The following is a 24,378-nucleotide window of genomic DNA, read 5'->3' as shown; positions in this document are numbered from 1 at the left end:
GCGCATCGTTGGTCGTTATCGTTCATCGTTTTTGCATACAAACTGGCCGATATAGTGAACGATAACGATATCGTTGTTGTTCAGTCATCCAAAATATCAACAGTTGCGTACGCACCTTAAGTCTCAGTGTGATGCAACTAAGACGCACCAGCAGACTGTGACGATTAATTTATTGTGCGATATCGTGATCGTTCAGTCGTCCAAAATATCGTCAAGTGTGTACGCACCTTAAGTCTCAGAATGATGCAACTAAGACGCAACAGCAGACTGTGACGATTAATTTATTATGCGACGCTTGTATATTTGTGTGCGACTGAGTCTAATCGGAACTTGGCGTGGAAAAAAAGCTGCAGGTAATGCATCGTAGCACTTTGCATGTTGATTCAGAGACCAGTCGCACACAGATATTCAAGTGTTGCATATCAAATTAATCAGCACAGTCTCCTGATGTGTCCTAGTTGCATCGCATTGCGACTCAGAGGCATTGTCAGCAAAAAAGACGCTCAGCACAGGCAGAGTCTCACGGGACCTCGCGCCGAAATGGGCTATTTGGCGGAACTGCAGCAAAGACGTCCGAGGACAAATCTGTAGCTCATATTAGTTGTAGGACAGTAGGTTGTATCTGCCAGTGAATTATCACTACCAATGAATGACCATTTTCAGGTTTAATACAGTAATCTTACATTTCAGAGCATACAATCTTAGATTAGATCTATTGACTGTTTTATTGATGCAAGTCATATTATTTATTTTCTGGACTTGCCTGTTTATTTGCTAGCATTATGTGGTCATTCACTAGTAATTTCTACACCTCACCTGTTTTTTGGTTGTAAAATTTTAACTATTCCATCAATCTTTAAACCAAAAATGTACCTAGGGCACCAAATTTGGCATGGTGGTGTAGTTTGAGCAGGATTAGGGTTTTGGCTATGTTTGAATTTAGTCAGGGCCATGGACGTCTATATGGTGCCCACCAAGTAGGCCGTGGAGTCTCTGATTTTAAATTTTGGTTTAAGCAAGCTTGCTCAGGATGTCCTTCCAGTGCCCAAAACTGCACTGATCTGAAGGCACAGGCTGACATGTACCAGTGGCAGAGCTCCAACTGAAGAGCAGTGAGTTGGAGGATCAACTGTCACACTGCACCTGCACTGACAGTTACTAATTTCCACCAAGCACAGTTTCATATACAATGGTCTGTGCATTATCCAGCTGAATTTCTAAAGTGCCAGGAACCACCAGGGATGCCTCTGCACAAATTATTTTTGAAGGTAAATAATGCTGCTTAGAAACCTTGATGTTTCAAAGCTTTGCAGTGGTACAAGAATTTGCATAAATACTCTCAAAGCCCAGGTCATTTAATCCATTATCATAACAGGAATGGTACAGGAAAGGATGTGTTAATTTCTCGCATCCCACTCATATCAAAGAGATTGCAATATCCAATCCGACTCTCTTTTGCAATGACCATCAATAAGGGCCAAGGTCAGAAGGGGGTATATTTACTAAAGTGCAGGTTTTTAGAAGTGGATTTGTTGCCCATAACAACAAATCAGATTCTATCTATTATCTTCCAAGGTGCTAGATAAATGATAAATAGAATCTGATTGGTTGCTATGGGCAACAACTCACTTCTATAAACCCGCAATTTAGTAAATATACCCCCCAGGTATTGACCTGCAAACTCCTTGCTTTTCCCATTGGCAGTTGTACTCGTATGTGGCATGTTCAAGAGAAGGGGCTTCCAACAACTTTTTCATTCTGGCTTCTAATGGAAAAACAAACAACATTGTTTATACCTCAGTGCTGAGGTAACCGTGTCTACATACTCTATATAAATGGATAGGTAGGTCCGATGTAGTGAGGGCAGAACCGAATATAATACAATGAATATTCTATCTCTCTGCCCAATATACCACACACATCTCTTCTGCCACTATCTGTGGTAAATACCTGTCCCCTTTCTATCACAATTGTGCAGGCTCGGCGACACAAACTACTGCGTAGTTAGATTGTCACCTCCTGTTTCTAGCAAAAAATAATAGTTATAGCATAAACATCAATGTGTTTCTGGAGCTATATCAATTTTTTTATTGTTAGTAAATGTGTGATTTAGTCCCAGAAATGCAACATCGATGTGGATCAATTTAGATCAATTTGAGACCGAATAAAGGCGACCTTTAGTAAATTTACCCTCCAGCCTCATTTGATTAGTAAAGCTGCAGCATGGATCCCGGGGAACAACAGGTGGCTGTGTAAATGTGTCTCATGTAGAGATGATGATGAATGGGGTGGTGATGAAGGCTGCTTGTTGGGGCCCATACAAGCCATGTTGACAGCCTTATCTGCAAACCCGTATCCACAGAACAAAGAGTAGCAAGGACTTGTGAAAGCTGCACCTCAGTAGACAGCGTGTTGAGCATATATGCATAAACCATTCTGATGCCCCCAGGTGCAATTAACACAATGGATTGTACCACAATAACCCATCATATTTCAGTAATAGTTGGGCAGAGTAAAGCGCAAACAGTGCCACATTTAACTGATGCTAGATTGTGTCATTCATATAAACTAAATGTTCTACACTCTTTACTATTGTCATTTCTGATGTTTATTTCTACTTCAGGGTCCATAGGGTATCCACAGGATACCTTGGGGTATAGGTGTGACGTCAGTCGCAGGGCACCAAAGAGTTAAGCTTTCAGCCTCCCAGGATGCACTAGGTCCCCCTCCTATACCCCGCCCCCGGGCCAAGGCACCTCAGTTTAGTTTGGTGCCCGGCCGGAGTCGGGTGCACCTGTTGGAGTGGGGGCTAGAAGAGCCCCTGAAGCTTATTCTTCATGCAGCTGTGGCTGCACAACTGGATGAACAGCATGGACAGTCAGTCCTGACGTCCATGCTGTCTTCCCTACACCCCGCCGGTACCAGAACGCCGGTACTGATCCGGGGATGCTGGTGGGCGTCTGGGGTCACAGCTAGCGGTGACCCCAGATGCTCCGGACCATGGCCGGATTCAAGGGGGACAGAGGTAAGCAGCGTGGTCCCGCGGTGGGTCCCCGCTGATCACATGGTCCTAAGTCCCCAGGCAGGGGGCTCCCTGGGGACTGGCTGCAGCGTGGAGCCAGGCGACCAACCTGCGCTTCCACTACCCCCTGGGACAGCGGACCGCAGCAGAGCGGTAGCGCTGCGGCGTCCCAGGGGTTAAATGCATGCCAGGGGAGCGCGCCTTCCCTGTCTCACAGCCGGCGCCTCCCCCGCTGCACACAGCCCTCTCTGCATGCTGCCGACTGGTCCTGTGGCAGCGCTCCTCCCCCAGGCCAGCCTCCTCTCTGCTCCTCGGCGGCCATCTTCTCCAGAACGCATGGTGAACGCTGCTGGAAGCGCTGGACGGAAGCATCGTGGTCTGGGTCCCCCCGCATACCTCTCCTCCGCTGTGGTCAGTTCTGTGTATGCAGCGCTGTGTCCTACCAGGCCCTGTGTCTGTGTAGTTGAGTGATCAGCGCTGTTAGTGCAGGAATTGTTATTTTTCTGCATTGTATGTGACTGTGCTAGCGCTGCTGCCTGTAATCTTTTCTTCTCTAAACTGTCAGCTTTATTACTGTCCCTGTTCTTTCTGCTAAAGCCCTTGCGGTGCGGTGCTGCAGGGTGGTCTCTCGCCTATTTAATACTTAATTGGTGAGAGAGGTCACATACGTGGTGCCATCATGTCTGAAAGTGATTTTCCCCTCCGGCTACAGTGTACCACGTGCAAAGTACCGTTAGCGGAGGGGGAGGGTAGCGCGGAGGGCCTTTGCCGGCAGTGTTTGTCCATGGCGCGGCCTATTACGGTTACAGCACCGGTACAGGAGCCACCCTGGGCTTGTTTCGCTCAGGCGTTAACAGCTTTAGTGGGCCAGTTAGCTCCGCAGCCCGCGTTTACTCCGATGGGTTTGTCCCAGCAGTCTGTGGTGTCGTCACCCATGCAGGGGTTCCCACGACAATTGGTGGTACCCCACAGTCTCCCTATTTCCCCGCTCCCGGGTTCTCAGGAGCCAGCGTGGGTTAACTCCCTGACGAGTTCTGTACAGCACTTGTCGGATGTGTTGCAAGGGGAGTCTGTGATGCGGTCTCATAAAAGGCCGGTGGCGTCTCTGTCCGCTCCTTATGAGGATGACGAAGGGACGTCTGATGATGGGGAGATTCTAGATCCTTACGATCAGGAACCTCTCCATACTAAGGACGCTGATGCTAAGTCCAAAGTATATATTCCTGGACTTATTCGGGCGGTCCGCACAGCCTTGGTGATTGAGGACGAAGTTCCCCCAGCGGCTAAATCTAAGTATGCCTTTTTCAAAGATGTGAAGGGCGATGCCACAGTCTTTCCTCTTTCGGGTCAGTTGGTGGACCATTTAGAGGAGGCGTGGAAACAACCTGGCAAAAGATACCAGCCGCAGAGACGCCTGGCGGTGGCTTATCCGTTCGCGGATAATTATTTTGCGAAGTGGGAATCCCCTCCACAGGTGGATTCTCACGTGACCCGTCTTGTCCGTAGTGCCACATTGCCGATGCCATCCATGTCCTCCCTTAAGGATGCTACGGACCGCAAGGTAGAAATCTGCCTGAAGTCCGCTTATTCCCTTGCAGGGGGGGCAGCACGGCCGGCTATGGCCATTTGCTGGGTTGCCAGAGCGATGGAGCGCTGGGCGGATTCATTAGAGGCTTCTTTTGAATCCGACTGTCCGGCCGATCAGGCGGAGTTGATTGGCACTCTCCGTGATTCGGCCACCTACATCAACGAGGCGGCTCTAGACATTAGTACTCTGGTGTCTAGAATTTCTTCAGCAGCGGTAGCTGCTCGTCGCACCTTGTGGCTGCGATCCTGGAAGGCGGACGCAGATTCCAAGAAAGGTCTGGAAGCGTTGCCGTTTACCGGAGAAGTTCTCTTCGGTCCGGATCTGGATAAGGTTGTGGCCACGCTGGCGGCAGCCAAATCTGCCTGTCTCCCGTCGGCCGCTGCTCCTTCTGGTTCGGGACCATCGTCCTTTCGGTCATCTAGGGCCCAGGGCAGGCCCAAACCACAGTCGTTTCCTCGACAGGCTGGCCCTAAGAAATCGGTCAAGCCCCGGAAGCAGGCATGGAGTACCAGACGTCCGGCCCCCAAGCCAGATGACAAGCCTGCGGCCTGACGGTCCGGGTCTCCCTTTGGGGGATCCCAGGGTGGGAGGCCGCCTGCTACAGTTCGCCCAGTGTTGGTCGACCACTACGACAGACACTTGGGTTCTGGAGGTGGTTTCCCACGGATACGCCCTCTCCTTCCGGCACAGACCCCCGGCTCGCTTCTTCACCACGGGTCTCCCATCAGACCGGAACAAGGCTACGGAGCTGCGGAAGGTATTGCACACTATGCTCCAGGCTGGAGTTATAGTGGCGGTTCCATTCTCCCAGAGGGGCCAGGGTTTCTATTCAAATCTATTTTTGGTACAGAAACCCAATGGGTCATATCGTCCGATTCTCAACCTCAAAGCACTCAACAAGTCTTTGCGGGTCCCGAAGTTTCGGATGGAGACCCTACGGTCCATCATTCTGGCGCTGGAACCTGGGGACTACTTGGTGTCATTGGACATACAGGACGCTTACCTGCATGTCCCTATTCTTTTGCGCCATCAACAGTTCCTCAGGTTTGCAATCAGCAGCGACCACTTCCAGTTTCGGGCGTTACCTTTTGGCCTGGCAACAGCACCACGTGTTTTCACCAAGGTGATGGCGGTCATGGCGGCTTCTCTGCGGCTGCAGGGAGTCCGCATGTTGCCGTATTTGGACGACCTGTTATTGGTGGCAGGATCTCCAGAGCTCCTGTTACGCCACTTGGACCTGACCATTGCACTGCTGCAACGGCACGGCTGGCTAATCAACTGGCAGAAGTCCACTCTAATCCCGTCTCGGAGGATTCTGCATCTTGGAGCCTTATTGGACTCGGGACAGCAAAGGATCTTCGTGACGGAGGACAAGATCTCTGCTTTACAGTCAAGGGTGCGCAGTTGTCTGCACAGCCGCCGGGTGTCCTTACACTCGGCGATGAGGTTACTGGGCTCCATGGTGTCGGTGTTCGACATGGTGGAATATGCCCAGTTTCACTCCAGACCTCTGCAGCACCTGATCCTGTCCAAGTGGAACGGGCTGACTCAGTCTCTGAAGTCCCAGACGATTGTGCTCACCCAGGAGGTTCGCCTGTCCCTTACGTGGTGGTTACAGACGACCCACCTCAACAAGGGACGTCCGTTCTGGGTTCCAAATTGGGTCCTGTTGACAACGGACGCCAGTCTTCGGGGCTGGGGAGCAGTTTCGGGTCCACACTTGTTCCAGGGCAGGTGGACGCCGACAGAAGCGGAGCTTCCAATAAATATCTTGGAACTCCGTGCGGTCTTCAATGCTCTCCAGCAGGCACAGCGGTTTCTCCAGGGTCGCCCGGTGCAGGTCCAGTCGGACAATGCTACCACCGTGGCTTACATAAACAGGCAAGGAGGAACTCGCAGTCGGGCGGCTCTCGTAGAGGTCTCTCGGATCCTGGTTTGGGCGGAGCGCAATCTTCCGGCCATATCAGCGGTCTTCATCCCGGGAGTGCTCAATTGGGAGGCGGACTTTCTAAGTCGCCAGGACGTTCATCCGGGGGAATGGTCCCTGCACCCGGACGTTTTTCAACTACTGGTGGACAGGTGGGGTCTTCCAGAAATCGACCTCATGGCGTCCCGGCACAACAACAAGTTGCCGGTGTACGGGTCTCGCACAAGAGACGAAGGGGCGTCTCTGGTGGATGCTCTGTCCGTCCGGTGGACGTTCCGGTTCGCATACCTGTTCCCTCCGGTCTCCCTTCTTCCACGGGTAATCCGGAAATTCAAACAGGAAGGAGGGACGCTCCTGTTGATAGCTCCCGCGTGGCCCAGACGGCACTGGTTCTCAGACCTTCAGGGTCTGTCCGTGGACATTCCTCTGCGGTTGCCGCTACGACCGGACCTTCTGTCTCAGGGTCCTTGCCTTCACCCGGACCTGACTCGGCTGTCTTTGACGGCGTGGCTGTTGAGACGGCCATGCTGAGGTCCCGGGGGTTTTCCAGCTCTGTGGTGCGTACCATGTTACGAGCTCGGAAACCGTCTTCCGCTAGGATATACCATCGCGTGTGGCATACGTTCTTCCAGTGGTGTCGACCGAGAGGTTATGCACCGCGGGAGTTTCGTCTGTCTCGGATTCTCGCCTTCCTGCAAGCGGGACTAGATCATGGGCTTCGCCTTGCTTCTTTGAAGGTACAGGTTTCGGCCCTATCTGTCTGGTTTCACCGTAGGATTGCTACAATCCCGGATGTGCGCACCTTTATGCAGGGTGTTCTCCGCATTCAGCCGCCCTTTGTTCCACCTGTGGCGCCTTGGGATTTGGCTGTGGTCCTGAGGGCTCTCCAAGGACCGCCGTTTGAACCACTGGGCTCAGTGGATCTTAAATGGCTAACAGCTAAGACTGTTTTCCTTCTGGCCATTGCTTCGGCCAGACGTGTTTCTGAGTTAGGGGCTCTTTCTTGTAGACCCCCTTTCTTGGTTTTTTATGGGAACAGGGCAGTGCTCCGCACTCGGCCCGAGTTTCTTCCCAAAGTTGTTTCCCAGTTTCATATTAACGAGGAAATAGTTATTCCGGCCTTTAACTCACCGGGTCTTTCCGTGGGTGAGGCCTCTTTGGATGTTGTGCGGGCCTTAAGGACTTATGTTGACCGCACTTCTTCGTTTAGGAAGTCGGACGCTTTGTTTGTCCTCTTTGGCTTCCGTAAAAAGGGTTGGCCTGCTTCAAAGCAAACTTTGGCAGCCTGGATCCGTATGGCTATTTCTGAAGCTTATCTTCATGAAGGCCTACCGGTCCCTCCTTCTCTGAAGGCTCATTCCACTAGGTCTGTGGGTCCTTCGTGGGCAGCTCGACGTGGTGCCTCGGCAGTTCAGATCTGCAAGGCTGCTACGTGGTCTTCTGTCCATACCTTCGTGAGGTATTACAGGTTTGACACCTTCGCCTCTCAGGATGCTTCCTTCGGGCGGCGGATTCTCCTTTCTGCACAGGAGCGTCCCCACCCTTAAAGGATACTGCTTTGGGACATCCCCAAGGTATCCTGTGGATACCCTATGGACCCTGAAGTAGAAAATATGAGATATGGTAAGAACTTACCCTTGTTATCTCTATTTCTACGAAGTCCATAGGGTTCCACAGGACTCCCGCCCTGTCGCACCTGTGCTGCAGATGGGCTTTGCTCTGGTCACCGGTTTTCCGTCTCCATCTGGTGAGAATGTGATTCTTGTATGTGTCCAGATCTTTGTTCTCTCTCTTCCTTCTCCTCCTCCGGCCTATGGCTTGGTAACTAACTGAGGTGCCTTGGCCCGGGGGCGGGGTATAGGAGGGGGACCTAGTGCATCCTGGGAGGCTGAAAGCTTAACTCTTTGGTGCCCTGCGACTGACGTCACACCTATACCCCAAGGTATCCTGTGGAACCCTATGGACTTCGTAGAAATAGAGATAACAAGGGTAAGTTCTTACCATATCTCATATTTTTATGTTCTTTTACCTTACAGGAAATGATTCATTTGCCAGCTGTACAGTGGCCCAAAGAATCGGGAAAGGAAAGGATGCCACTATTATTTTTAAAAGTGTTCGTTCAAATTTGTTGAAACCTCCTGGGAAACAAACTTCCCAGGCAAATTGCTCCGAAAAAGAACCACAGGCTATTTCATTACCAGATCAATGTTCTGATATCCCAATGACATCAACTGCATTTCAGGAACAAGTCACTGTTCCTGAAATAAGTACATTCCACCAACACAACCTTTTTACTTTAGAGAATTTAATGACTTCATGTATGGTGATTACATCAAAATGTATTAAAGACCCAAGACTCTTAAAAAGATGTGAGCAGGAAGCTCCAATGCCAGCTGACCAGTACCCAACTAGTCATCAAAAACAAAATCTGCCTCTTTCTGAAAACAAGGTGTCTAGTATCAAAGAAAAGGAGGGCAGCAATGAGAATTTTGCGAGCTGTGAAAACAACATCAATGAAACATCACTGTACTTAAGTTTTGAGGAAAGGCGTTTTTCTGACCATTTCATGCCTAAAGAACAATTAATGACAAAATTAAAGAAGTATTCATCATTCTTGTCATTAAATAAAAAGGAGAGAGATGCAAAGGTCCAGTCTTTACAAAAGTTATCTAATGCGGAAAAAGCAGTACTTTCTAGAAAGCTATGCACATATGATAAATACTACAAGATGTTTGCAAATCAATTAGACATTGCAAAAGGAGGCGAGAAGATTAAAATAACTGAAAACAGTCCATCAACTTGTTCCGAAGCAGCTGTGTGGTCAGCATGTACTACTAAAGGCAAAGAAAATGGCCGTCTTCAAAACAAAAGCCAGTTGGTTTCTTCAGGGACTGATAGTGGACAGAATGAAGGCAGTCAGTGCATACCTCAAGATACAAGCCAAAAAAACAAACTTCTTGTAAGGACAAATAGTTTAAATGAAAATTGCACTGATGAATCTTCAGCTCACAAAAACCATGCAGTGGATAAAAGCACTGTAACCGGCAAGACATATGCTTTCAAGACTGCCCATAGCTCTGTTACACATGTTAATCGCAAAAGAGAATCTCCTGACATTGCTAAAGGTAGTGTATGTAAAGCTGAAGCCTACCCCATTGGTAAAAATAGACCTAATGATCTAAAGAGGACTCCAAATAAAGTTGAAAAGGTCTTCACAGCAGGAATACATGCCTCAAGAAGTGATAAGAAAGTGACCAGGATTGTAGATCCTCCGTTACCCCATCAGAAGGTAAATTGTCAGAAAGTTGAAGAGAATAAATCGCATGAAAAGAAATTACAAAAGCTGAGTTTACACAAAGGGGCTACATGCAAAGCTAAGGAATTAAAGAACCCTAAAACAAAACAAATAACAGTAATTGATAAAGCTGATACAAGTTCTACAAATGGTTTCGGTAGAAAAACTAAAAATGAAAAGCGCAGCCTTGTTCTTCAGTCAGCTTACAAATTTGACAATGGCACCAGCATTAAAGACCTATGTAAAACAGACAGTTCAGAAAATTCATTAGTTGACCTTCCCACACAAATAAGTGTGAGCAATACTTCTAGCGATGCCGATTTGGTTGCCAAAAACATCTGTCTTGACAATGCAATTGAATCTCCGCATTCAGTGGAATTGGGAGGAGACAAATTGGCATTGGCAAAGGATACATGTGTAGATGGAGATATAAGTTTAATGGATGGAGATACATGTGTAGATGGAGATATAAATGTTATGGATGAAGGTACATGTGTAGATGGAAATATAACTGTAATGGATGGAGGTACATGTGTAGATGGAGATATAAATGTAATGGATGGAGGTACATGTGTAGATGGAGATATAAATGTAATGGATGGAGGTACATGTGTAGATGGAGATATAAATGTAATGGATGGAGGTACATGTGTAGATGGAGATATAAATGTAATTGGAGATACAACTGCTGACCGTTTACGCTGTGTGATTGAGTTAGAGAACCGAATAGACTGGAAAAGTCTTTTTGGAATGGAGATGGAAGAAGTAAATGCAACGATAGCAGAGTTACAAAATCCTCCATTAAGACGAGTAAAAGAGCCCAGTGGCATGAGGATCTTTCCTGATATGGAAATTACTGTTGTAAACTGTCATTATGTGTGTGTGGACAGTTGTGTGAGCAACTTAGCTGGAGAAATGCATCCATCCATGGGAGTTAAAGAAGACTTAAATCGAACATTTGAGACTTTAAAAACTGTTAATATAAATTCTCATGGCTCAGACATTCAGGTTGCTCCAGTTAATTTACAGGATTACAAAACATCCATTGAACCGGTTTCTTCTTGTATTGAGGAGACCAAAATGATACAATCAGATGATAAAGATTTTTTTCATAATCAGAATACATCTGAGACAAAGACAGATGGTAAATTGGCTTCTGTGAAAACCTTAAACACACTGAGTCATCCTCCAATGAAGAAGAAACTAAAGAACAAAAGGATACCTTCACTTCTTATAAAAAAATCTGTTAGAAGAATTAACAAGTTCTCTCAGTCAGAAAAAAATATTAAAGTAGTTTTAGGTATGTTATCTGATGAGATTCCCTTATGTAAGAGCAAGCGCATATCCAAAAAACTAGACCGAGCTATACTTCACTTAAGGAAAGCACATAAAAGGGTTCAAAAATCTCTGCAGATTGCGGCAAAGGCTGGAGAGAGACAGAGTGTGCCTAAAACCTGCAATGTCCAGGAAAATCATAATGTCAAAAATAGGAATGTCAAAAGTCTAAAACAAAGCAAGGAGAGAACAGAAGTCAAGCAAGTTGAAAATTCAAAACGTGAAAGCAGAAGTAGCCAGGTGATACCAACTACAAATTCTTCATCCAATGTAATTTCCTCAGAGGTTCAGAAACAAAAGTCTCTTTCAGCAAATAGAAAATGTCTCACAGAGTCATCTGAAGTGATTAATGGAGTATCTACACAAGATTCGCCACTAGCTAAAGGTGCTGGCAATTCAACTTCAGGAAAACAATTGTCCGCTTCCTCTCCCTTCAAAAGCAACATTTGTTCCCCAGAAACATCTGAAGATCACCGTGATATTTCTACTGTTACAATATCAAACAAAGAAAATGCACTCCCAGGTATTTCTTCTCCAAAAACACCACCTGAAAGCAAGGAGGTTTCTGCTGCAAGTTGTGAAACAGATGGAACAGATTGGAAATTGCAGGACACTGCAACAAGAAGGAGATATGCAAGTTGCACAATGAGGACATTTTCGCAGATCCGGAAACAAAGCTCGTCCCATGGTAAGAAACTTTCAAAATGTACCAAAACAATGTCCCACTCAAGTAGCAAAGACTGCAGTCGGCTTACAGGCAAAAGAAAGAGAAGCAAAGAAGGTGTCACAACAAAAAGTGTTACAATGCCAAGTTTATTAGTAAAATTATCTACTATTTTGCTGAAAGCAAGCAAGACAAATTCCTTTAAAGCTTTGCAAGTCTTTAAATTATTGTGCAAACCAATGCTACCTGTCTTCATTAGATCTTTTGAGAAGAAGCAGCAGTGTGTTTTAAAAGATGTGATTGTCGACAGGAGATTGTTTTTTGAGCAGAATCTAAAAACCTGCTTCAGATGTGCACTGAAGCCACAAGCTGTAGAGGCGTTTCTTGAGTTGCAGATGATGATGGAAACCGATCACTATATTGAGAATAGGATGCACTATATGGAAGGAAGGCCCACTTTTCGTAGTCTTCTCTGGTATGATCGATCTCTCTACACTGAATTACTTAAGGGGGAGTCTGGCTATCAACAACAGTCACATTTCTATACAGCATTTCAAAATAAACTGAAGCACGATGCATTTGCTACACTAGAGAACCATTACGCTCAACTTTCTGAGTTCCTGAACGCAATACATGCCCAGAATAGTTGTTATTATGTTTACTTGAAGTACAAGAGAGAACTGAAGGAATGTGAAGATGTGCTAAAGCATGGCTGTGACCATTCAGCGTTCTCACTCTCTGTTCCTTTCAGCTGCGGAGTACATCTTGGAGATACAATAGATGATCTGGCAGCTTTGCAAAAAAGCACTTTAGAGATCATAACTGCCTTCCTTAATCTTCCCAAGTGTGATTCAGGAAAGAAGGAACATGCATTATGTCTTTTAGAAATCATTTCAGCAAAAATTTATTTCATTAAGACCTCTGTGAATATGAGTATGCAACTGTCTCTCTTTGGAATCGAGCACTTGCTCTTTGATGCAGCAAAAATGATGTTTTTTAGGGAAAGAAAAAAATATAGTGGGCAAAAAAAGTTAACCATTACAAAGGAATCTATGGCTCAAAAAAACAGCTTTGCTTTATCGAAGTTGCATGAAGTGTATTGTTTCCCCAATGAGGAAACTAAGTTTACTGAAAAGCAAGGTGACTTGTGGGATGAGAGCTTCAATTCAAACAGGAGCCTTGGGTTTTCTCCATCACAAGATGTGTTCTTTGTTGGCAAGATCATAGACCAAGCTCGGTGTGCAAAGCCTAGTCTGCTAAAACAGATGGTCCAGGTCTGCAAACAAGAATTGGAGTTCCAAATAAAATGCTTTCAGCACTTGCAGGAGTGTGACGTCAATAAAGTTCTAATCAGAGAAAGTAATGTATTAGAGATCACTGAAAGAAAGGACCTGCTACCTACACTTTTAAAGACTGGAGCTATTGAAGCATACATTGAATTAGTAATGACATATGAAACATTACACTTTCTTAATTGCATAATGTCCTCACAGAAGAAAAGATCAAGGGGATTACTATGGTATGATAACGCACTACTCTCTGATCTACTACGTAACCAAGATAGGCTGGTGTCCTTTCTGCAGGAAAACTTGACACCTAATGTCATAGATGTCATAGATCGCACAATAACAGAAATAAAGTCAGAATTGGAAGTCATCTGCGACTGCACAAATTCTGTTAATTACTCATATGCTTTTCAGATCATGACTAGAGAACTCTCCGAGCTGTCAGATCTCAAAAACTTTGTTTTGAGGTCTAAGTCTACAGTTAGCACATACATCCACTTTTCCCCATACGTTGCCTCTTTACACTATGGAAACTCGTCAGCAGAGCTGGACTACAACTACAAACAGCTTTCCGATTATCTTGACGTTTTAATGTCCACTCCAAAGAAAGATTTAGGGAAAATGGCACATACAGTGAAGATAATGAAAACTATTGAGATAACAAAAGTTTTTGTTTTAAAAGCAGACCAATCTGCAGTTGATTTATTTACAATCCAGATTCTGCAAAACCGGAAAAAACATGAGCAAGTAAAGAAGATGCAACAGAAAAGCATGCTAAATGATCCATCTGCCAGGAAAAGGATCTCCAATCAGAGTACAACTTCCTTCATACCCAAAAAGCAAAAGGTTTGTGTTATTATGTTGTGTCTGTCCAGTGCATCATACAAGGGGTGGTGTCAGACGGTCCTGTTTCAACTCCGCGTTTTTATCTAGTAAAGTACAGAAGGCCTGATTCAGAGTTACATGCTATTGCACAGCCACTGCGACTTTGTATGCAGCAGCTGTACAATCCTATGCTAATGTCGCAGGAGGTGTTGGTAGACACCTCCTGTCAGCTTCTGTGATCCGCTGCTGTGTCCGAGAGCACAGCCATCAGATCACTTGCGTGAACATTGGCCATTTGGTATGCAAACAACTCTAAATCAGGCCTAGTGTCCAAGAAACTAAATCTATTTGTGGTGACGCTTTGAAGTGAAGAAGAAATTAGAGATTTAGCTTTCAGAACGGAATTTGCATCTAAGTGACTGAAGTGTTTCCCCTTCACTTCACTGGATTTCTATGTCAGGTATGCAGCTGTTTTGAAAACATTCTGGGTGAGTGTCCATTGATCCACCTTTAAGCAGTTTAAGCAGAAAAAATCCTTTTGGTGTTAGAACTGAATGACAAAAGTGAAAATATTTGTGTTTTATGGGGCCGATTCTGAATCACACAGATATCTGTTCATGTAGGCAAATGGTGAGTTTTGCATAGACCGCATCCATAGATACAATTTTATGTATCTTTGTGTATTTGTTTCCTATTCGTAGTCAGATACTGACTGGCACTTTGAGGTGTGAACTGGGCGATGACAATGCAATCGCAAGTAACCATCCTGACTTATGGGAGTGCCTTGGGCGTATAGCAAAAGCTCTATGTGAGTCCTGAGTCCTGTATATGGAGGGGAGGCCTGTTTCAGAATTCTCTCTTGCACCTAGCATGGGGCTGGCACAAGTACATATATTAATGATGACAGTTGCGGCTTCCAGTGTAAAACCAGTGGGCAGCACTGGTTACCACTGTCACATGCACGATCCCCCGAATCAGTTGAATGGATACTGGCATTAGCATAAGGTACTAAAGCGACTTCTGTGGCTGCTCACAGCTATAGCCACTTTGGCATGCGACTCAAAATCAGCCCCCATATGTTTATTTTGCTGTTCTTAAGAGAAGATAGGGGCACACTTTATATTACTGTATCAACATTTTTCTACAAAGTTGCCAGATAATCCTGTCATGTACCGGACTTTAGTAGTAAGAAAAAAAAAATACTAAAAAATCTCTTTTGTTGGTTTGTCTTCAGGTCATAAAGTGCCCTGGAAAGTTGTCCGGGAAAAAAAAGAGAGAGGAGAACAGAGTGAAAAGTAGTTTAAGGTATTAAATGTCATCTAATGATGTGTAACGCACGCACGCACACACACACACACACACGCACACCACACACACACACACACGTAATAGAAGGTCACCATGTTTCTCTTTATAATTTTCTAATTACATTATACAATATAATTTATAGATAATACAGCTTGCTCCACGTGCCGTCCAATAAGTAGTCAAGGGAAATCCAATCAAAAGATCAGGTTTTTGATACCTGTGTATGATGAACCGTATGGTGACTGTTGTTAGGGTGTAGAAAACCTCTATGCCAGTAACATGTAAGATATTGCAACAAATAGCATATATTTAAAAAAAACAATGTGTAGGATCAATTTGTATCCCATCAAAACTTGTGATCAACAATACATAATCAGGGAGCTGACCTGCAGAATGTTATACATTATTGCTTTTAAACAGACAACATATATGCAGTACATAGAAAAAAGAGAAAGTGATCTCCGCACAGAAATGCAATATTCTCATATATTTATGTATCGATTACCAATATTTACACAGATGATATCCAAAAAATTATTTTTGGGGTTTCTAAATCGCTCTTATTGGTGGTGCTCCCCAGAGCCAAAATACAGCTATGTCAAAGAAAAAGAAGAAAAAGTAGGCTCTCTTTGTGGGGCACTCTTATGTTATATATATAGATTAAAAAGTTACCACCCACAGCTTAAACGAGCGTCCATGATGATGGTCGCGATGGTCAAGACCATCGCGACCATCGGGCTTGCGACGGAGACCCTGCGGTAGGGTCTCGCTCTATCAGAGCCAAAATCACTCCCACTGACATCACTACTGATGTCAGTGGGGCCGGCTTCAGACGGTAGGCGTTCCCATGGGAACGCCTCCGTCTGGCAGCAACGCCCCCGGAACGCCCACCAAAGGGGCATGCTGTCAATCAACATCGACAGCACGCCCCCTTTGATGCGAGACCCGGAGCGACAGCTTGGCTGTCGCTGTCCGGGTCTCGCGCATGCGCACGATGGAGCTCCCTCCGTCGTGCGGATGCGCATTTGGTTAACATCGACCCGCTTGCAAGCGTCCTGCGCTCGCGAGCGGGTCTGAATGAGACCCATATATCACAGCAGCAGTGATTAGAAGATCCCTGCCCTTCAAATTCACTTGCTATGCTACGCCATGGCTTCTTCAGTGAGTGACGTCATGCGAAGGAAGCGTTCATTTTCTGCGCCATCTCACATCCACGCGTTATTTACTACCAGGTGAAAGCTGACGGACTTCTACTCAGCCAAAGGCAAAATTAATTTGGCGCACTAAGCATTACAGAAGGGGCTTGTGTCCTGGATGTACAGTACATGCCTAATGACATCACTGCTGCAAGAGTTTTAAGAGACAAGCCAGCCCATTGGGCATCTGTCTTCCCTGGGACTCCTAAGCCACGCTACCTCCTCTCTTACCTTGACCCACAGATACAAAAATACCAATACAATTAAAATATTACAAATTATTAAAGTGTCTTTTAAAGACATAAATAAAACTTAACAAATATTTTAGTAGAAGGTAAGGTTTTATTCCAAAGTGATAGTTAATAGGACATTAAAATGATGTTTTCACTGTGCTGGCATTCCCATGCCCACCCTGGAACATAATATTTCCAATGAAGCAAGTACTGATACTTTCGGGGTAAGATGGAATCTGTTTCAGTAGCTAGATCACAGCATCAGCCTAGTCCATAGGGGAGCGCAGAGACTGGGTTTATTCTTGTCCCGTACAATTTTTAATACAAATATCAGCAGAGAAAAATAATGGGCCTAATTCAGAGTTGTATGCTATGTTGAGCAATTATCTGTAAACTGTGCATTACCGATGTCCCTCGCAGTGAGGATTTATTCGCAAAGTGATTGACAGTCATGAAACATTTGGGGAAGATTATGGGGGAGTGGCAGCAAAAATGCAAGCGTGTCGCGGCCATTTCAGGGGGGGTGTCTCAGGCTGCGTCTGCAATCCTGTAACAGTAAACATGGCTCCAGCGTCTCAGTACACGCAGCCATTTTGTGTGACCATAGGTTTATTCTGAAGTCTGATAGTGGACTGATCTGTGACTGATGCTGCATCTTTGTACTGCATCTTTGCATCTTGAATTTGCAAAGCCGCTGGTGGGCGTCCTATTACAAATCCTGGTGGCTGCGACATTTGCATATTTCTGCACAGCCGATGCGTACAAATTTGTAGCTTACGGTGGCATTAGCGTATAACTCTGATTCAGATGGTGGTACTTTTTTCTTTGTTTTTGTACTGGATAATGTTTTTCTTTAAAATAGAAAATAGGTTTGGTTAGTGAATGGGGATATAGAACACCAAAAATAAATATATATTAGTTTTTGCGCTAATTATTAAAGAGGTCTGGCATGTGAATGAAACACTCAAATACTCTAGAATACTTATATAAAGTTATTTATTGCACAATGTAACAGTAAAAAGATTGCAACCGGTTGCTATTATATCCGTCTGTATTCCTATAAAAATATCACAATAAAATGGCATAAAAAAAAGCATTAAGACAAAAGAAAAAGACATTTCAACATACTGACCGTTACTAAATAACGAAGACCATGCCCCAATAGATATCTGTTAATTATACTTTTAGTCAACCAAATATTAATGCGAAAGAATGTGATATCTTTACAATAATTTACACTTTTGGTTTATTATACACATATATACGTAATCCCTAGTGTTTTGTATAGAGCCATGGTGGCCCACTGATGCTAATACTTGTACTCTAATTCAGAAGTTCCCATACTCTGTCCTTAACCACAGGTGACCTAATTAGTACCTCAGTCAATTTGACTTAACCACCTGTGCTCAGACATGGATGTCTCTAAAACCTGAATTGTTGGGGTGCCTTGAGGACCACGTTTGGGAACCTTTGCTCTAATGGCTTAAATTTTTTTTTCATTTGTGTTATAGATCGTTATAAATACCTGCAGTAAGTTGCAATTTTCTGTTGCACGTGTGACAGCTATTATGTTTATGCAGGAGTCTATTGGAGAAGCCCTGTCTGTCCAGCGCCCTGCTACTCACACCTACTAATATAGGAGTAAAGAGAGGCATTCATAGTGTTCGATTAAGGGCCATACAGCTCAAGATGGGGACAATCTTTAATTTGTTGTAACTATTTCCAAGTAGACAGGGATCTTAAATAAAAATATGTAACTTACTGGTCCTCTGCAACAGCAAATACATTTGCATCACGATAGTTTATACTACACTTCTTTGTTATCACTGTTTGTGAATATAAGAAGATCATAAGATTTTTGGAACATACTTCACCTTATTGTGCATCTTGTGTTATATTTGTATTATATATGTTATACTGTTTCCTTAGTTAATAACCATTCAAACTACTTTAGAGTTCAGCAATATAACTTTTTAGATTAACTTGTGTCATTGTGCAATAAAATACAAATTCCCCAAAGGAACATACAAAGATGTATTAGGGGAAAGTACACTTTACTTGGAATGAATTATCATAGGTGTAACATTTACTCAGTGCCACCATTATATCTAGTCTGAGCCATTCAATGTATAAAGCAACATTTTCATTATCTGTTTCAGGGCAATATCACCAATCAGATTTAGTACTACTGTTCTCCAACGTACCAACCAGAGACCTGTAACAAAGAGTTATACGAAAGATTCACCACAGAAGGAAAGCAAAGCACTTGTCCTTTCAAGTCCAAACAGTAAAAAGCAGGAATACGTAAAAGAAATAGCTACTGCTTCAGAAATCGGCAAAAGAAGGGAGAACGATTCCAAAATAAACCCATCATCCCCCCAAGGCTTCATTAATAGATCACAGTCTTCCTCTTCTTTAGCTGACTCACCAGAAGTCTCAGTTACTACAGACATGCATTCTAAAGACCAGGCTGGGGCAGATAGTACTCGCGTTGTCAGACCTTGCGCTGAAGCAGTCATTTCCACTGGACCAGATCCTGAAAATATCAGTGAAGCTCCTGATGCCCATACTATCAAATTAAAAGAAGAAGCCTTGAGGATCAAAGACACATTTTCAATCCAGCCTTTAAGAACTGACAATGTGACTAGTGTGGATGGATGCTCCAGAGAGACAAACACAAAGGACCTGGATCCAGTAAATCCTGTTCCTGAAGTTGAAGAAGGAAAAGAAGGAAATAATTCTCAGATTGAACAACTGCAACATAAACCTACAGAGTGGAACAGCCAGCCAATGACATCGATGAGCAGCCCATATCCCCAGTACCCAGGATGTGCCAATCCTTGGCAGTATTCATTATATTTATGGTATCAAAATACCAGTAATGCTAATGTAATGGCTCAGGGATATCACGGAGTGGCCTACAATACACAGCACACCAATCCCTATGACCAATCGCCTACATTTCCTGGACTGCAGAATTCTTATGCTACAAACCAGCCGTATACCAACTACACCAGTCAGATGCAGGCACAGATGTATCCATCTTCTGGTCCTTTTGGAGCCACTATGCCATACAGTTACAGTGATCATTCCTCTGCATCAACACAGAATTCAGTGCCAAATTCATACACTTACAATTCCACAGCGAATTCATTGTGGCCATGGCGTAAGTAAATAACATTTTTAATATTAGTCACTTAATAATCCTATAAGAGATTTAGAATAAACTAGCAGATGTACCCGGTTTCATAAGGGCAGACCATAGATATTTACTTTTTTCCATTTCCATCTCACCGCTCCAATAACACATTAAGCCTTCACTTCTATAGTAATGCATTACGGCTATAGTATGACATTACCCTCCCTCACCTATGTACTAACACGTTCCATTCCCTCACCTTTGTAGTAACACCTTTCCCACCCTCGCCTGTGTTGTAACATATTCACCATTCCCCTACCTTACCTGTGTAGAAGTACAATCCCTCACAACTGTAGTAACACATTAACCCCTCACTCACATCTCTAGTAACTTATTTCCCTCCTTTGCCTCTGGAGTAACAGATTCTCCTCCCTCACATCTGTAGTAATGCATTACACTCACTCCTGTAGTAACTCCCCTCCGTAGTAACACATTACCCCCGCTCACCCCTGTAGTAACACATTCTCTTCCTTCACCCCATGGTAACACATTTGACATTCCCCTCCCTCATCTGTGTAGTAACACATTCCCTTCCCTCACTATTCAAATAGGGGAGCCACACCAACTGCCAGTGATGTTTGGTCGCACTTGGGGTGACAGTTGGTGTTTGAATATGAACTATGCTACAGCCATGATGAGACAGTCAGACAGGACATTGCACAGGGAGAGGAAACGTTTTAGCCCATTTCACCCCCTTAGGAGTCGAATTTTGAAAAATCCCTTCTTAGTGGGCATCTACATCATGAAAGGCATATACTCCCCGATTTTCATGTTTCTAGGTTCAGGAGTATGGGCTGGCTGTTGATCAGTCAGTCAGGACATCTGATTTATTTTATATTTTTATATATATATATATATATATATATATATATATATATATATATATATATATATATATATATATATATAATATATTATTAGTTTTGATTTCTACATGTTACATTCAAATGAATTCCAAAATAGTAGAATAGACTTCTGGTTTGTGCTATTTACATGGTAGCCCTTTAAATCAGTGTGTCACTTACTGAGACATATTATGCACCACTGGACATACTGTCTTGTCTTTGTTAGCACAGGATATGATATTTTATTGTTATGTAGTGAAATGTTGCAACTCAATGGAGGAATTCTCTTCCAGTGGAAAAATTACATAGTAACTCTAACAGGCACCTGACATTTATCTCCAGTTTAACATATATGTATTTTACTAATTAAATGTGAAGTTTCGTTACCCTATTTTAAGTTCAATTAACCAATACTTTTAGATTACCCTTTTATAGAGTGCCATCCAATGGGGAGGTGTTAAGGTGCCTACAATGTTGTTAACAATCTCCCTTGAACTCTCCCTGGCAGCTCCAGTGCACGATGTACACCAAATCTATTGTGCACAATCTAATGATTTTCATATTCATCAGATCGTGTGCAACAGCAGACAGATGCATGCACTGATCAGGGAGATCCGTGACATGCATATGTGTGTAAAAAAATAAATAAATAAACACAGATGCACGGACGAATCAGTGAGATCCGTCTGTGTTTAAAAAAAAAAATGAACCTCCCCGCAAAAAAAAGAATCAGTACCAGGCTTTGGAAACCAACAACTGACTTTGCTAAATACAGAGGACAAGCGATGTTGGGGTCCCCTGTATTAAACACAACTAGCACCAGGCTATTCAGAAACAGCTCTGGTTGCCAAAATACAGGAGACAAACGACGTAGGGATCCCCTGTATTTAGCGCAACCATCATTGGGCTCTGAGCCGGTCCTGGCTCTGGAAATGCAGGGGACAAAAAGCGTAGGGGTCCCCTGTAATTTCCATAACCAGCACCAAACTTTGTCTTGGGGGGGGGGGGGGGGGGAATGCCACAGTCAGTGGAAACCCTTTCACTGGGTCCCCTGGCCAAAGCATTTCCCCTGACCGTTAGACAGGCCGGGGATCCCCTCCAATAAAGGGGTCCCCCTCTCCGGCACCCCCCTGGAGCGGAGGGCCTGGGTTGATTATGTAAAGTGTTGTGCATTTGAAGGAGTTAAAAATATTGTTTTTTGCAGTGGAACTACAGGTCCCAGCAAGCCTCCCCCTGCATGCTGGTACTTGGAGAACCACAAGTACCAGCAGTACCTGTAGTTCCACTGCAAAATAAATATTTAAAAAACCACAGAACACACACACCGTGAAAGTAAAAGTTTAGTAAAACATACATGCACATTCACTATCTCACATACTCACCTAAGTATCCCTGAAGCCATTTCGCATCCTCTTTGCCAAGTAGATAATCCACGAGTACCTGAAAAACAAAATCCATACTAACCTCCTCCTGTGCGCGGATCACATCCTCTTTGTTCCAAAGTAGGCATCCATAGGGCTTGGCAAAACAACAACTGAAATATCGCGGACCACCGGACATTAGTACTGTCCTCCCAGGGAGCTCCTCAAAGCTGTTGAGTGTTAACTATAAAATGATTACAATAACCAAAGAAGATGTTTATAAGTTATAAATATCTTCTTTGTATTATTCTAATGATTTTTATATCAAATCTCAGGAATATGACAGGGGAGGCTCTGAATCAGTCCAATAGCAGAATATCGATGCAGGTACTAAACTAAGAAGTACATTAAGAATAATGTCATGTTGGAAAGTATCAAAGGATTTCTATTCAGGTTGCGCATTACTGCAGTAAAGCTGAACTGTCACGTGGGAACCGTTATGGGATGCCAGCAGTCGGAATCCCGACAGGGTGTCACGTGGGAATCGTTATGGGATGCCGGCAGTCAGGATCCCGGCTGTCAGAATCCCAACAGGGCTAGCATACCGACACTTGTTATTTGGTATGCGAACCCTCTCCCTACCCTAACCCTCCCTCTTTGGTGCCTAACCCTATCCTCCCCCCTCTAACTTACCCCCTTAGTGCCTGAACCTAACTCCACCCCGCCTCCCAACACCATAAACTTAACCGTCCCCCCGTAGTGCCTAACCCCGCACCCCAAAACCCTGCTGCTTACCTTCGGTAATTGTGATAGGGATTGTGATCGGCGTCAGGTTTCTGGTGCTGGTAATATCAGTGCCGGCATCGCGGCTGCCGGGATACTGACTGTATCCCGTCATGTGCCCTTCCCTATAGCCAGAGCCTCTACAGCTACAGTATTTCAAAGAGGCGAACTAAATTCAGTTGACGGTTCTGTTATGAATACCTATCAGTAGAAGCCTCCTGGGTTCCAGCTAGGGGTAGGGGCACATTAGTAAATTCTGTTACGTAGGTGGTAGCACAGCTTTAAAATGTCTTTTCCTTGGCCTCCATTATCATCCCATGTGCATTAAGTAGTATTGGCTGTAGAATAAGTAGTTACTGCTATGAATCGTTAAATTCTTGTGCTATGTTTAACATATATTTATATTTAACTTCTTTTTGCAGATTCTTGGCAGTAATATGCTACAGAAAGTTGGACAAGAACATGTCAATTAATGACACTCATCTTCAATGCGTGTAGTTTTGTCTATACCAATAACATTAGAAGATTCAGGAGCACCAATGTTTTTTTAAGTCCATTCAAAATATGGTTACTGTTTGCTAAGTATTTAGGATTTTTTATAAGTATTTTGTATTTTTTATAAGTATTTTTGTATGTTTGCATTATAATAATTAAAGTTTGAATATCACTCCAGTATTTCTTTTTTTGAAAGCAAAATATACTTATTTTTATATGTTTTATAATTTTTTATACAAGAGGTTTTCTCAGGGCACTTCAATGGATATTTGTCTTTGTTACTTATTGTTTTAAGAATGCGTTGTGTAGTCATTCATTTTGATGTTCTTGTATTTATTAGAGAAAAATGTGAACGTGTTGATATGATGATTTGGAAATTGTCGCTCTTTTCTGCTGCTCTGCTTGAGCGCTGTTTTGGAAAAGGTCCTTCCTGGAGGAATAGGGACCATGATTCCTATGGTAATACATAGCTGTCAATAACCTGGGCAGCAATGAATAACTGATTACTGATAGATCTGAAAGGAACAGGTACAAACCCAGAAGTGCTCGGTTTACCATTGCTGCCCATGTGAATGGCAGCTGGGAATCGGCACAGGAGTCACGACAGGGGAATTAATAGCGCTTAATGAACCAGCCATATGGCAGCAGAAAAAATGGAATGGAATGAGTAAATCATCTTTAATATTTTAAGGTAATAAATTACTGAGTGAACTCAACTTGTGTTATACATGTTTTGCCTGTATTGGTAGTGTGAGCATTATTAAAATATTTTGACATCTCATAATGTTTTATTTGCCTCAACTTTTTATGTACATATCACTATTTCATTTTTTATTTACTATTAGATATGGTTTCTGTGTAGTCTTTTTTTATCATCTAAACAACTTAGTGCAATGAGAAGTCACAATCGTGGTCTAATACTATGGACAGAGGACATTTGTGTCTACTTTATAAGTGTAGAAAATTCTGAAATCATGGCTACATTTAATTGCTTGGTGTTCCAGGGGGAATGGGGA

General features: G+C 43.8%; 1 protein-coding gene across 1 annotated transcript in view; it reads left to right on the top strand.

Annotated features, from left to right (window-relative positions):
- Positions 1-24,146, top strand: part of TEX15 (testis expressed 15, meiosis and synapsis associated) — a 108,222-nt gene extending 84,076 nt beyond the window's left edge. The window contains exons 8-11 of the mRNA XM_088448394.1: positions 8,574-13,963; positions 15,177-15,247; positions 18,839-19,845; positions 23,290-24,146. Of these exons, the coding sequence (XP_088304520.1) occupies positions 8,574-13,963; positions 15,177-15,247; positions 18,839-19,845; positions 23,290-23,303 (6,482 nt within the window). The 3' untranslated portion in view covers positions 23,304-24,146. The remainder of the gene's footprint in view (positions 1-8,573; positions 13,964-15,176; positions 15,248-18,838; positions 19,846-23,289) is intronic.
- The last annotated feature ends 232 nt before the right edge of the window (positions 24,147-24,378 follow it).

This window comes from Taudactylus pleione, unplaced genomic scaffold, assembly GCF_031769625.1.
Source record: "Taudactylus pleione unplaced genomic scaffold, aTauple2 ptg000454l, whole genome shotgun sequence".
NCBI classification, from domain to species: Eukaryota; Metazoa; Chordata; class Amphibia; order Anura; family Myobatrachidae; genus Taudactylus; species Taudactylus pleione.
This window is presented reverse-complemented; position numbering and strand designations above follow the sequence as displayed.